The sequence below is a fragment of the Heterodontus francisci genome, chromosome 8 (assembly GCF_036365525.1).
Source record: "Heterodontus francisci isolate sHetFra1 chromosome 8, sHetFra1.hap1, whole genome shotgun sequence".
NCBI lineage: Eukaryota > Metazoa > Chordata > Chondrichthyes > Heterodontiformes > Heterodontidae > Heterodontus > Heterodontus francisci.
This window is the reverse complement of record NC_090378.1, coordinates 131,078,419-131,094,902: the sequence shown is the minus strand read 5'-3', so window position 1 is coordinate 131,094,902 and position 16,484 is coordinate 131,078,419. Positions and strand designations below refer to the sequence as shown.

Here is a 16,484-nt window from a genome sequence, read left to right as displayed (position 1 = left end):
ATCACTGATGTCCAGGCAGTGTCTTACACTGTATAAATAATCACTGATGTCCAGGCAGTGTCTGTCACTATATAAATAATCACTGATGTCAAGGCAGTGTCTGACACTGTATAAATAATCACTGATGTCCAGACAGTGTCTGACACTGTGTAAATAATCACTGATGTCCAGGCAGTGTCTGACACTGTATAAATAATCACTGATGTCCAGGCAGTGTCTGACACTGTATAAATAATCACTGATGTCCTGGCAGTGTCTGACACTGTATAAATAATCACTGATGTCCAGGCAATGTCTGACACTGTATAAATAATCACTGATGTCCAGGCAGTGTCTGACACTATATAAATAATCACTGATGTCCAGGCAGTGTCTTACACTGTATAAATAATCACTGATGTCCTGGCAGAGTCTGACACTGTGTAAATAATCACTGATGTCCAGGCAGTGTCTGACACTATATAAATAATCACTGATGTCCAGGCAGTGTCTGACACTATATAAATAATCACTGATGTCCAGGCAGTGTCTGACACTCTATAAATAATCACTGATGTCCAGGCAATGTCTGTCACTGTATAAATAATCACTGATGTCCAGGCAATGTCTGTCCCTGTATAAATAATCACTGATGTACAGGCAGTGTCTGACACTGTATAAATAATCACTGATGTCCAGGCAGTGTCTGACACTGTATAAATAATCACTGATGTCCAGGCAATGTCTGACACTGTATAAATAATCTCTGATGTCCAGGCAATGTCTGTCACTGTGTAAATAATCACTGATGTCCAGGCAATGTCTGTCACTGTATAAATAATCTCTGATGTCCAGGCAATGTCTGTCACTGTGTAAATAATCACTGATGTCCAGGCAGTGTCTGACACTGTATAAATAATCACTGATGTCCAGGCAATGTCTGTCACTGTGTAAATAATCACTGATGTCCAGGCAATGTCTGTCACTGTATAAATAATCACTGATGTCCAGACAGTGTCTGACACTGTATAAATAATCACTGATGTCCAGGCAGTGTCTGACACTGTATAAATAATCACTGATGTCCTGGCAGTGTCTGACACTGTATAAATAATCACTGATGTCCAGGCAATGTCTGACACTGTATAAATAATCACTGATGTCCAGGCAGTGTCTGACACTATATAAATAATCACTGATGTCCAGGCAGTGTCTTACACTGTATAAATAATCACTGATGTCCAGGCAGTGTCTGACACTATATAAATAATCACTGATGTCAAGGCAGTGTCTGACACTGTATAAATAATCACTGATGTCCAGGCAGTGTCTGACACTATATAAATAATCACTGATGTCCAGGCAGTGTCTGACACTATATAAATAATCACTGATGTCCAGGCAGTGTCTGACACTTGATAAATAATCACTGATGTCCAGGCAATGTCTGACACTGTATAAATAATCACTGATGTCCAGGCAGTGTCTGACACTTGATAAATAATCACTGATGTCCAGGCAATGTCTGACACTGTATAAATAATCACTGATGTCCAGGCAGTGTCTGACACTTGATAAATAATCACTGATGTCCAGGCAGTGTCTGACACTGTATAAATAATCACTGATGTCCAGGCAGTGTCTGACACTTGATAAATAATCACTGATGTCCAGGCAATGTCTGACACTGTATAAATAATCACTGATGTCCAGGCAGTGTCTGACACTTGATAAATAATCACTGATGTCCAGGCAGTGTCTGACACTTGATAAATAATCACTGATGTCCAGGCAGTGTCTGACACTGTATAAATAATCACTGATGTCCTGGCAGAGTCTGACACTTTATAAATAATCACTGATGTCCAGGCAGTGTCTGACACTATATAAATAATCACTGATGTCCAGGCAGTGTCTGACACTATATAAATAATCACTGATGTCCAGGCAGTGTCTGACACTATATAAATAATCACTGATGTCCAGGCAGTGTCTGACACTCTATAAATAATCACTGATGTCCAGGCAATGTCTGTCACTGTATAAATAATCACTGATGTCCAGGCAATGTCTGTCCCTGTATAAATAATCACTGATGTACAGGCAGTGTCTGACACTGTATAAATAATCACTGATGTCCAGGCAGTGTCTGACACTGTATAAATAATCACTGATGTCCAGGCAATGTCTGTCACTGTGTAAATAATCACTGATGTCCAGGCAATGTCTGTCACTGTATAAATAATCACTGATGTCCAGGCAGTGTCTGACACTGTATAAATAATCACTGATGTCCAGGCAATGTCTGTCACTGTATAAATAATCACTGATGTCCAGGCAATGTCTGTCACTGTGTAAATAATCACTGATGTCCAGGCAATGTCTGTCACTGTATAAATAATCACTGATGTCCAGGCAGTGTCTGACACTGTATAAATAATCACTGATGTCCAGGCAGTGTCTGACACTGTATAAATAATCACTGATGTCCTGGCAGTGTCTGACACTGTATAAATAATCACTGATGTCCAGGCAATGTCTGACACTGTATAAATAATCACTGATGTCCTGGCAGTGTCTGACACTGTATAAATAATCACTGATGTCCAGGCAATGTCTGACACTGTATAAATAATCACTGATGTCCTGGCAGTGTCTGACACTGTATAAATAATCACTGATGTCCAGGCAATGTCTGACACTGTATAAATAATCACTGATGTCCAGGCAGTGTCTGACACTGTATAAATAATCACTGATGTCCTGGCAGTGTCTGACACTGTATAAATAATCACTGATGTCCAGGCAATGTCTGACACTGTATAAATAATCACTGATGTCCAGGCAGTGTCTGACACTGTATAAATAATCACTGATGTCCTGGCAGTGTCTGACACTGTATAAATAATCACTGATGTCCAGGCAATGTCTGACACTGTATAAATAATCACTGATGTCCAGGCAGTGTCTTACACTGTATAAATAATCACTGATGTCCAGGCAGTGTCTGACACTATATAAATAATCACTGATGTCAAGGCAGTGTCTGACACTGTATAAATAATCACTGATGTCCAGACAGTGTCTGACGCTGTGTAAATAATCACTGATGTCCAGGCAGTGTCTGACACTGTATAAATAATCACTGATGTCCAGGCAGTGTCTGACACTATATAAATAATCACTGATGTCCAGGCAGTGTCTGACACTATATAAATAATCACTGATGTCCAGGCAGTGTCTGACACTTGATAAATAATCACTGATGTCCAGGCAATGTCTGACACTATATAAATAATCACTGATGTCCAGGCAGTGTCTGACACTGTATAAATAATCACTGATGTCCAGGCAGTGTCTGACACTCTATAAATAATCACTGATGTCCAGGCAGTGTCTGACACTTGATAAATAATCACTGATGTCCAGGCAGTGTCTGACACTGTATAAATAACCACTGATGTCCAGGCAGTGTCTGACACTGTATAAATAATCACTGATGTCCAGGCAGTGTCTGACACTCTATAAATAATCACTGATGTCCAGGCAGTGTCTGACACTTGATAAATAATCACTGATGTCCAGGCAGTGTCTGACACTTGATAAATAATCACTGATGTCCAGGCAGTGTCTGACACTTGATAAATAATCACTGATGTCCAGGCAATGTCTGACACTGTATAAATAATCACTGATGTCCAGGCAGTGTCTGACACTTGATAAATAATCACTGATGTCCAGGCAGTGTCTGACACTTGATAAATAATCACTGATGTCCAGGCAATGTCTGACACTGTATAAATAATCACTGATGTCCAGGCAGTGTCTGACACTTGATAAATAATCACTGATGTCCAGGCAGTGTCTGACACTTGATAAATAATCACTGATGTCCAGGCAGTGTCTGACACTGTATAAATAATCACTGATGTCCTGGCAGAGTCTGACACTTTATAAATAATCACTGATGTCCAGGCAGTGTCTGACACTATATAAATAATCACTGATGTCCAGGCAGTGTCTGACACTATATAAATAATCACTGATGTCCAGGCAGTGTCTGACACTCTATATATAATCACTGATGTCCAGGCAATGTCTGTCACTGTATAAATAATCACTGATGTCCAGGCAATGTCTGTCCCTGTATAAATAATCACTGATGTCCAGGCAGTGTCTGACACTGTATAAATAATCACTGATGTCCAGGCAGTGTCTGACACTGTATAAATAATCACTGATGTCCAGGCAATGTCTGTCACTGTGTAAATAATCACTGATGTCCAGGCAATGTCTGTCACTGTATAAATAATCTCTGATGTCCAGGCAATGTCTGTCACTGTGTAAATAATCACTGATGTCCAGGCAATGTCTGTCACTGTATAAATAATCACTGATGTCCAGGCAGTGTCTGACACTGTATAAATAATCACTGATGTCCAGGCAATGTCTGTCACTGTGTAAATAATCACTGATGTCCAGGCAATGTCTGTCACTGTATAAATAATCACTGATGTCCAGGCAGTGTCTGACACTGTATAAATAATCACTGATGTCCAGGCAGTGTCTGACACTGTATAAATAATCACTGATGTCCTGGCAGTGTCTGACACTGTATAAATAATCACTGATGTCCAGGCAATGTCTGACACTGTATAAATAATCACTGATGTCCAGGCAGTGTCTGACACTGTATAAATAATCACTGATGTCCAGGCAGTGTCTTACACTGTATAAATAATCACTGATGTCCAGGCAGTGTCTGTCACTATATAAATAATCACTGATGTCAAGGCAGTGTCTGACACTGTATAAATAATCACTGATGTCCAGACAGTGTCTGACACTGTGTAAATAATCACTGATGTCCAGGCAGTGTCTGACACTGTATAAATAATCACTGATGTCCAGGCAGTGTCTGACACTGTATAAATAATCACTGATGTCCTGGCAGTGTCTGACACTGTATAAATAATCACTGATGTCCAGGCAATGTCTGACACTGTATAAATAATCACTGATGTCCAGGCAGTGTCTGACACTATATAAATAATCACTGATGTCCAGGCAGTGTCTTACACTGTATAAATAATCACTGATGTCCTGGCAGAGTCTGACACTGTGTAAATAATCACTGATGTCCAGGCAGTGTCTGACACTATATAAATAATCACTGATGTCCAGGCAGTGTCTGACACTATATAAATAATCACTGATGTCCAGGCAGTGTCTGACACTCTATAAATAATCACTGATGTCCAGGCAATGTCTGTCACTGTATAAATAATCACTGATGTCCAGGCAATGTCTGTCCCTGTATAAATAATCACTGATGTCCAGGCAGTGTCTGACACTATATAAATAATCACTGATGTCCAGGCAGTGTCTGACACTATATAAATAATCACTGATGTCCAGGCAGTGTCTGACACTCTATAAATAATCACTGATGTCCAGGCAATGTCTGTCACTGTATAAATAATCACTGATGTCCAGGCAATGTCTGTCCCTGTATAAATAATCACTGATGTCCAGGCAGTGTCTGACACTCTATAAATAATCACTGATGTCCAGGCAATGTCTGTCACTGTATAAATAATCACTGATGTCCAGGCAATGTCTGTCCCTGTATAAATAATCACTGATGTCCAGGCAGTGTCTGACACTATATAAATAATCACTGATGTCCAGGCAGTGTCTGACACTATATAAATAATCACTGATGTCCAGGCAGTGTCTGACACTCTATAAATAATCACTGATGTCCAGGCAATGTCTGTCACTGTATAAATAATCACTGATGTCCAGGCAATGTCTGTCCCTGTATAAATAATCACTGATGTCCAGGCAGTGTCTGACACTCTATAAATAATCACTGATGTCCAGGCAATGTCTGTCACTGTATAAATAATCACTGATGTCCAGGCAATGTCTGTCCCTGTATAAATAATCACTGATGTCCAGGCAATGTCTGTCCCTGTATAAATAATCACTGATGTCCAGGCAATGTCTGTCCCTGTATAAATAATCACTGATGTCCAGACTGTGTCTGTCACTGTATAAATAATCACTGATGTCCAGGCAGTGTCTGACACTGTATAAATAATCACTGATGTCCAGGCAATGTCTGTCACTGTGTAAATAATCACTGATGTCCAGGCAATGTCTGTCACTGTATAAATAATCTCTGATGTCCAGGCAATGTCTGTCACTGTGTAAATAATCACTGATGTCCAGGCAGTGTCTGTCACTGTATAAATAATCACTGATGTCCAGGCAGTGTCTGACACTGTATAAATAATCACTGATGTCCTGGCAGTGTCTGACACTGTATAAATAATCACTGATGTCCAGGCAATGTCTGACACTGTATAAATAATCACTGATGTCCTGGCAGTGTCTGACACTGTATAAATAATCACTGATGTCCAGGCAATGTCTGACACTGTATAAATAATCACTGATGTCCAGGCAGTGTCTGACACTATATAAATAATCACTGATGTCCAGGCAGTGTCTTACACTGTATAAATAATCACTGATGTCCAGGCAGTGTCTGACACTATATAAATAATCACTGATGTCAAGGCAGTGTCTGACACTGTATAAATAATCACTGATGTCCAGACAGTGTCTGACGCTGTGTAAATAATCACTGATGTCCAGGCAGTGTCTGACACTGTATAAATAATCACTGATGTCCAGGCAGTGTCTGACACTATATAAATAATCACTGATGTCCAGGCAGTGTCTGACACTTGATAAATAATCACTGATGTCCAGGCAATGTCTGACACTGTATAAATAATCACTGATGTCCAGGCAGTGTCTGACACTTGATAAATAATCACTGATGTCCAGGCAATGTCTGACACTGTATAAATAATCACTGATGTCCAGGCAGTGTCTGACACTTGATAAATAATCACTGATGTCCAGGCAGTGTCTGACACTTGATAAATAATCACTGATGTCCAGGAAATGTCTGACACTGTATAAATAATCACTGATGTCCAGGCAGTGTCTGACACTTGATAAATAATCACTGATGTCCAGGCAGTGTCTGACACTTGATAAATAATCACTGATGTCCAGGCAGTGTCTGACACTATATAAATAATCACTGATGTCCAGGCAGTGTCTGACACTCTATATATAATCACTGATGTCCAGGCAATGTCTGTCACTGTATAAATAATCACTGATGTCCAGGCAATGTCTGTCCCTGTATAAATAATCACTGATGTCCAGGCAGTGTCTGACACTGTATAAATAATCACTGATGTCCAGGCAGTGTCTGACACTGTATAAATAATCACTGATGTCCAGGCAATGTCTGTCACTGTGTAAATAATCACTGATGTCCAGGCAATGTCTGTCACTGTATAAATAATCTCTGATGTCCAGGCAATGTCTGTCACTGTGTAAATAATCACTGATGTCCAGGCAATGTCTGTCACTGTATAAATAATCACTGATGTCCAGGCAATGTCTGTCACTGTGTAAATAATCACTGATGTCCAGGCAATGTCTGTCACTGTATAAATAATCACTGATGTCCAGGCAGTGTCTGACACTGTATAAATAATCACTGATGTCCAGGCAGTGTCTGACACTGTATAAATAATCACTGATGTCCTGGCAGTGTCTGACACTGTATAAATAATCACTGATGTCCAGGCAATGTCTGACACTGTATAAATAATCACTGATGTCCAGGCAGTGTCTGACACTATATAAATAATCACTGATGTCCAGGCAGTGTCTTACACTGTATAAATAATCACTGATGTCCAGGCAGTGTCTGTCACTATATAAATAATCACTGATGTCAAGGCAGTGTCTGACACTGTATAAATAATCACTGATGTCCAGACAGTGTCTGACACTGTGTAAATAATCACTGATGTCCAGGCAGTGTCTGACACTGTATAAATAATCACTGATGTCCAGGCAGTGTCTGACACTATATAAATAATCACTGATGTCCAGGCAGTGTCTGACACTATATAAATAATCACTGATGTCCAGGCAGTGTCTGACACTTGATAAATAATCACTGATGTCCAGGCAATATCTGACACTGTATAAATAATCACTGATGTCCAGGCAGTGTCTGACACTTGATAAATAATCACTGATGTCCAGGCAATGTCTGACACTGTATAAATAATCACTGATGTCCAGGCAGTGTCTGACACTTGATAAATAATCACTGATGTCCAGGCAGTGTCTGACACTTGATAAATAATCACTGATGTCCAGGCAATGTCTGACACTGTATAAATAATCACTGATGTCCAGGCAGTGTCTGACACTTGATAAATAATCACTGATGTCCAGGCAGTGTCTGACACTTGATAAATAATCACTGATGTCCAGGCAGTGTCTGACACTGTATAAATAATCACTGATGTCCAGGCAGTGTCTGACACTTTATAAATAATCACTGATGTCCAGGCAGTGTCTGACAATATATAAATAATCACTGATGTCCAGGCAGTGTCTGACACTGTATAAATAATCACTGATGTCCAGGCAGTTTCTGACACTGTGTAAATAATCACTGATGTCCAGGCAGTGTCTGACACTGTATAAATAATCACTGATGTCCTGGCAGTGTCTGACACTGTATGAATAATCACTGATGTCCAGGCAGTGTCTGACACTGTATAAATAATCACTGATGTCCAGGCACGTCTGACACTGTATAAATAATCACTGATGTCCTGGCAGTGTCTGACACTGTATGAATAATCACTGATGTCCAGGCAGTGTCTGACACTGTATAAATAATCACTGATGTCCAGGCAGTGTCTGACACTATATAAATAATCACTGATGTCCAGGCAGTGTCTGACACTATATAAATAATCACTGATGTCCAGGCAGTATCTGACACTGTATAAATAATCACTGATGTCCAGGCAGTGTCTGACACTGTATAAATAATCACTGATGTCCAGGCAATGTCTGTCACTGTGTAAATAATCACTGATGTCCAGGCAATGTCTGTCACTGTATAAATAATCTCTGATGTCCAGGCAATGTCTGTCACTGTGTAAATAATCACTGATGTCCAGGCAATGTCTGTCACTGTATAAATAATCACTGATGTCCAGGCAATGTCTGTCACTGTGTAAATAATCACTGATGTCCAGGCAATGTCTGTCACTGTATAAATAATCACTGATGTCCAGGCAGTGTCTGACACTGTATAAATAATCACTGATGTCCAGGCAGTGTCTGACACTGTATAAATAATCACTGATGTCCAGGCAGTGTCTGACACTATATAAATAATCACTGATGTCCAGGCAGTGTCTTACACTGTATAAATAATCACTGATGTCCAGTCAGTGTCTGACACTATATAAATAATCACTGATGTCAAGGCAGTGTCTGACACTGTATAAATAATCACTGATGTCCTGGCAGTGTCTGACACTGTATAAATAATCACTGATGTCCAGGCAGTGTCTGACACTGTATAAATAATCACTGATGTCCAGGCAGTGTCTGACACTGTATAAATAATCACTGATGTCCAGGCAATGTCTGTCACTGTGTAAATAATCACTGATGTCCAGGCAATGTCTGTCACTATATAAATAATCACTGATGTCCAGGCAATGTCTGACACTGTATAAATAATCACTGATGTCCAGGCAATGTCTGTCACTGTGTAAATAATCACTGATGTCCAGGCAGTGTCTGACACTATATAAATAATCACTGATGTCCAGGCAATGTCTGTCACTGTGTAAATAATCACTGATGTCCAGGCAATGTCTGTCACTGTGTAAATAATCACTGATGTCCAGGCAATGTCTGTCACTGTGTAAATAATCACTGATGTCCAGGCAGTGTCTGACACTTTGTAAATAATCACTGATGTCCAGGCAGTGTCTGACACTGTGTAAATAATCACTGATGTCCAGGCAATGTCTGTCACTGTGTAAATAATCACTGATGTCCAGGCAATGTCTGACACTATATAAATAATCACTGATGTCCAGGCAATGTCTGTCACTGTGTAAATAATCACTGATGTCCAGACAGTGTCTGACACTGTGTAAATAATCACTGATGTCCAGGCAGTGTCTGACACTGTATAAATAATCACTGATGTCCAGGCAGTGTCTGACACTATATAAATAATCACTGATGTCCAGGCAGTGTCTGACACTATATAAATAATCACTGATCTCAAGGCAGTGTCTGACACTGTATAAATAATCACTGATGTCCAGACAGTGTCTGACACTGTGTAAATAATCACTGTTGTCCAGGCAGTGTCTGACACTGTATAAATAATCACTGATGTCCAAGCAATGTCTGTCACTGTGTAAATAATCACTGATGTCCAGGCAATGTCTGTCACTGTATAAATAATCACTGATGTCCAGGCAATGTCTGACACTGTATAAATAATCACTGATGTCCAGGCAGTGTCTGACACTGTATAAATAATCACTGATGTCCTGGCAGTGTCTGACACTGTATAAATAATCACTGATGTCCAGGCAATGTCTGACACTGTATAAATAATCACTGATGTCCAGGCAGTGTCTGACACTGTATAAATAATCACTGATGTCCAGGCAGTGTCTGACACTATATAAATAATCACTGATGTCCAGGCAGTGTCTTACACTGTATAAATAATCACTGATGTCCAGGCAGTGTCTGACACTATATAAATAATCACTGATGTCAAGGCAGTGTCTGACACTGTATAAATAATCACTGATGTCCAGACAGTGTCTGACACTGTGTAAATAATCACTGATGTCCAGGCAGTGTCTGACACTGTATAAATAATCACTGATGTCCAGGCAGTGTCTGACACTATATAAATAATCACTGATGTCCAGGCAGTGTCTGACACTATATAAATAATCACTGATCTCAAGGCAGTGTCTGACACTGTATAAATAATCACTGATGTCCAGGCAGTGTCTGACACTGTGTAAATAATCACTGATGTCCAGGCAGTGTCTGACACTGTATAAATAATCACTGATGTCCAGACAGTGTCTGACACTGTGTAAATAATGACTGTTGTCCAGGCAGTGTCTGACACTGTGTAAATAATCACTGATGTCCAGGCAATGTCTGACACTGTATAAATAATCACTGATGTCCAGGCAGTGTCTGACACTGTATAAATAATCACTGATGTCCTGGCAGTGTCTGACACTGCATAAATAATCACTGATGTCCAGGCAGTGTCTGACACTGTATAAATAATCACTGATGTCCAGGCAGTGTCTGACACTGTATAAATAATCACTGATGTCCAGGCAGTGTCTGACACTGTGTAGATAATCACTGATGTCCAGGCAGTGTCTGACACTGTATAAATAATCACTGATGTCCTGGCAGTGTCTGACACTGTATAAATAACCACTGATGTCCAGGCAATGTCTGACACTGTTTAAATAATCACTGATGTCCTGGCAGCGTCTGACACTGTGTTAAATAATCACTGATGTCCAGGCAGTGTCTGACACTGTATAAATTATCACTGATGTCCAGGCAGTGACTGACACTGTATAAATAATCACTGATGTCCAGGCAATGTCTGACACTGTATAAATAATCACTGATGTCCTGGCAGTGTCTGACACTGTGTAAATAATCACTGATGTCCAGGCAGTGTCTGACACTGTATAAATAATCACTGATGTCCAGTCAATGTCTGACACTGTATAAATAATCACTGATGTCCAGGCAGTGTCTGACACTGTATAAATAATCACTGATGTCCTGGCAGTGTCTGACACGGTATAAATAACCACTGATGTCCAGGCAATGTCTGACACTGTTTAAATAATCACTGATGTCCTGGCAGCGTCTGACACTGTGTAAATAATCACTGATGTCCAGGCAGTGTCTGACACTGTATAAATAATCACTGATGTCCAGGCAATGACTGACACTGTATAAATAATCACTGATGTCCAGGCAATTTCTGACACTGTATAAATAATCACTGATGTCCTGGCAGTGTCTGACACTGTGTAAATAATCACTGATGTCCAGGCAGTGTCTGACACTTTGTAAATAATCACTGATGTCCAGGCAATGTCTGACACTGTATAAATAATCACTGATGTCCTGGCAGTGTCTGACACTGTGTAAATAATCACTGATGTCCAGGCAATGTCTGACACTGTATAAATAATCACTGATGTCCAGGCAGTGTCTGACACTTTATAAACAATCACTGATGTCCAGGCAGTGTCTGACACTTTATAAATAATCACTGATGTCCAGGCAGTGTCTGACACTGTATAAATAATCACTGATGTCCAGGCAGTGTCTGACACTTTATAAATAATCACTGATGTCCAGGCAGTGTCTGACACTGTATAAATAATCACTGATGTCCAGGCAATGTCTGACACTGTATAAATAATCACTGATGTCCAGGCAGTGTCTGACACTTTGTAAATAATCACTGATGTCCAGGCAGTGTCTGACACTGTGTAAATAATCACTGATATCCAGGCAGTGTCTGACACTATATAAATAATCACTGATGTCCAGGCAGTGTCTGACAATTTATAAATAATCACTGATGTCCAGGCAATGTCTGACACTGTATAAATAATCACTGATGTCCAGGCAGTGTCTGACACTTTATAAATAATCACTGATGTCCAGGCAATGTCTGACACTGTATAAATAATCACTGATGTCCAGGCAGTGTCTGACACTTTATAAATAATCACTGATGTCCAGGCAGTGTCTGACACTTGATAAATAATCACTGATGTCCAGGCAGTGTCTGACACTTTGTAAATAATCACTGATGTCCAGGCAGTGTCTGACACTGTGTAAATAATCACTGATATCCAGGCAGTGTCTGACACTCTATAAATAATCACTGATGTCCAGGCAGTGTCTGACACTTTATAAATAATCACTGATGTCCAGGCAATGTCTGACACTGTCTCAATATTCACTGATATCCAGGCAGTGTCTGACACTGTGTAAATAATCACTGTTGTCCAGGCAGTGTCTGACACTGTGTAAATAATCACTGTTGTCCAGGCAGTGTCTGACACTGTATAAATAATCACTGATGTCCAGGCAGTGTCTGACACTGTATAAATAATCACTGATGTCCAGGCAGTGTCTGACACTATATAAATAATCACTGATGTCCAGGCAGTGTCTGACACTGTATAAATAATCACTGATGTCCAGGCAGTGTCTGACACTTGATAAATAATCACTGATGTCCAGGCAGTGTCTGAAACTGTGTAAATAATCACTGATGTCCAGGCAGTGTCTGACACTGTGTAAATAATCACTGATATCCAGTCAGTGTCTGACACTGTGTAAATAATCACTGATATCCAGGCAGTGTCTGACACTGTGTAAATAATCACTGATGTCCAGGCAATGTCTGACACTGTATAAATAATCACTGATGTCCAGGCAGTGTCTGACACTTTATAAATAATCACTGATGTCCAGGCAGTGTCTGACACTGTGTAAATAATCACTGATGTCCAGGCAGTGTCTGACACTCTATAAATAATCACTGATGTCCAGGCAATGTCTGACACTGTATAAATAATCACTGATCTCCAGGCAATGTCTGACACTGTATAAATATTCACTGATATCCAGGCAGTGTCTGACACTGTGTAAATAATCACTGATGTCCAGGCAGTGTCTGACACTGTGTAAATAATCACTGATGTCCAGGCAGTGTCTGACACTATATAAATAATCACTGATGTCCAGGCACTGTCTGACACTGTATAAATAATCACTGATGTCCAGGCAGTGTCTGACACTTTATAAATAATCACTGATGTCCAGGCAGTGTCTGACACTGTATAAATAATCACTGATGTCCAGGCAGTGTCTGACACTTGATAAATAATCACTGATGTCCAGGCAGTGTCTGACACTGTGTAAATAATCACTGATGTCCAGGCAGTGTCTGACACTGTGTAAATAATCACTGATGTCCAGGCAGTGTCTGACACTGTGTAAATAATCACTGATGTCCAGGCAGTGTCTGACACTATATAAATAATCACTGATATCCAGGCACTGTCTGACACTGTATAAATAATCACTGATGTCCAGGCAGTGTCTGACACTTTATAAATAATCACTGATGTCCAGGCAGTGTCTGACACTTTATAAATAATCACTGATGTCCAGGCAGTGTCTGACACTGTGTAAATAATCACTGATGTCCAGGCAGTGTCTGACACTGTGTAAATAATCACTGATGTCCAGGCAGTGTCTGACACTGTATAAATAATCACTGATGTCCAGGCAGTGTCTGACACTTTATAAATAATCACTGATGTCCAGGCAGTGTCTGACACTTTATAAATAATCACTGATGTCCAGGCAGTGTCTGACACTGTGTAAATAATCACTGATGTCCAGGCAGTGTCTGACACTGTGTAAATAATAAGATAACTTGTGAGTGGTTGACATTCTGCGAATTGGAGGCAAAGTTGCTGCAATCAGTTGTGTATTGATGCCTGTGTTCGGGTTGACCTTACAGTGTGGCATTCAAGGTGCTTTTCTCTGATTGGTGCCATCTTTTTCGGTGAGATGTAAATTAAACATGTCTCCATGAACTCCAGTGCGACAGCTCCATTTATCAGTGAGACTAGCATTAGTGCTGCAGAAAGATTGGATAGGCTGGGATTCTTTCTTTGTAACAGGAGATTGAAGGGAGTTTGAATTCAGGTGTATAAAATTATGAGGAGCCTCAATCGAGTGAATAGGAAGCACCTATTTTCCTTAGAGAAGAGGGGTCAGATGAAAGTAATTGGCAGAAGGATTTTAGAGGGAAGTTGAGGAGAATCTGTGGATTTGGACCTCACTGTCTGAAAGGGTGGTAGAAGCAGAAGGCCTCTTTACTTTTAAAAAGTACTTGCACGGACGCTTGAAGTGCCATAACCTACAAGGCTACGGATCAAGAGCTAGTAAGTGGGATACGGCTGGAAAGCTGATTTTCAGCTGGCACAGACACGATGGCTGAATGTCCCCCTGTGTTATCAATGACCATGATTCTATGCTGTTTAGGAAAGGACAGGCAGATCTCCTGGTACATTCAAGGCCAGGTGGTGTCAAAGAGCTGTTACGTTCACAGGAGTTGTGATTTCATTTCCTACTGGCTGGACCTTTAGCAGAATATCTTTTTTACAGCTATGTCATTGAGAAGGGCATCTGCTATCTGGTCTTATGTGAGGCAGCATACCCAAAGAAGTTGGCTTTTGCGTATCTGGAGGACCTGCAGACAGAATTTGACGAGCAACATGGGAAGAGGGTTCCGACTGTCTCTCGTCCTTACTCTTTCATTGAATTTGGTGAGTGTACAATGCACAAGCCTTGCCTTTGTCTTTATTGTTGCTTAAGCACCTCACGGCCGTTTGCCTCTTGCCTGCAAGGACAGGTGATGGAAACTCAAGGTCTGTCCATGAACTTCAGTCCCTTGGCTCAGTTTTTCAGTGATCAGTCTGGGTGTGAGAGGAGAATTAGAGCCTTTTTACACAGGGTTGAAAAGGACATGTTTCATATACTAAATGATTATTCCTCAAAGGATTCAATCGAGGGACAATTGTAGCTGCTTTCCAAACAGGTTCGCCAATTAAATCTAATAGCTTTGATCTTTCTCAGATAAACTAAGTAAACTGTATATAGTGACGGACTGTCCCCAAGGGTGCAAAGTGAGGTTGGGACAAAATCTACAAACACTGCTGATATCCCAGTGGAGTATGTGAATACAGCAGAAGGTGAAGTAGATTTAAAACAAGAAGCCATAGATAGAGGCTCGTGAGGCTTATGTCAGTAAGACTGGCAAAATGATGTTCTCAATCACTAGGGAGAACGTTCAGTGCCGGTTTGACAATACCTGGCAGCTAACATTGGTCCAGAAAAGGCTGATGGGCCTCCACAAACCCCTTGATGTTTTTCAAGAGATGACATAAAACTTGGAGATTTTATGGAGCAGAAGGAGGCCATTCTGCCCGTCGTATCTGTGACAGCCAAATAGAGTGATCCAGCCTAAGCCCACGCTCCAGCTCCAAGTCTGTAGCCCTTTAGGTTATGGCACCTTAAGTGCATATCCAAATAATTTTTAAATGCAATGAGGGTTTCTGTTTCCACCACCCTTTCAGCCAGTGACTTCGAAAACCCCCATCACCCTCTGGTTCAAAAAAATTTCTCTGCAACTCCTCACTAATCCTTCTGCTAATTACTTTAAATTGATGCCTGCACTCAATTTTATACACTGCAATTAAATCTCCACGCCTCCTCTGTTCGAAAGAAATCCCTGCCCATCCAATCTTTCATCATAGCTAAAATTCTCCATTCCTGGCAACATCCTTGTAAATCTCCTTTGTAACCTCTCTAGTGCAATCACATCTTTCCTGAAATGTGGTGACCAGAACTGTATGCAGTACTCTAGCTGTGGCCTAACTAGTTGTAGCATAATCTCCCTGCTTTTATATTCT

At 40.5% G+C, this 16,484-nt stretch overlaps 1 protein-coding gene across 1 annotated transcript in view; it reads left to right on the top strand.

Moving 5' to 3' along the window:
• The window catches only part of LOC137373151 (vesicle-trafficking protein SEC22b), a 163,172-nt gene that overhangs the window by 130,754 nt on the left and 15,934 nt on the right, over nt 1-16,484 (top strand). Inside the window, exon 3 of the mRNA XM_068038010.1 lies at nt 15,178-15,338. Coding sequence (XP_067894111.1) covers nt 15,178-15,338 — 161 coding nt within the window. The remainder of the gene's footprint in view (nt 1-15,177; nt 15,339-16,484) is intronic.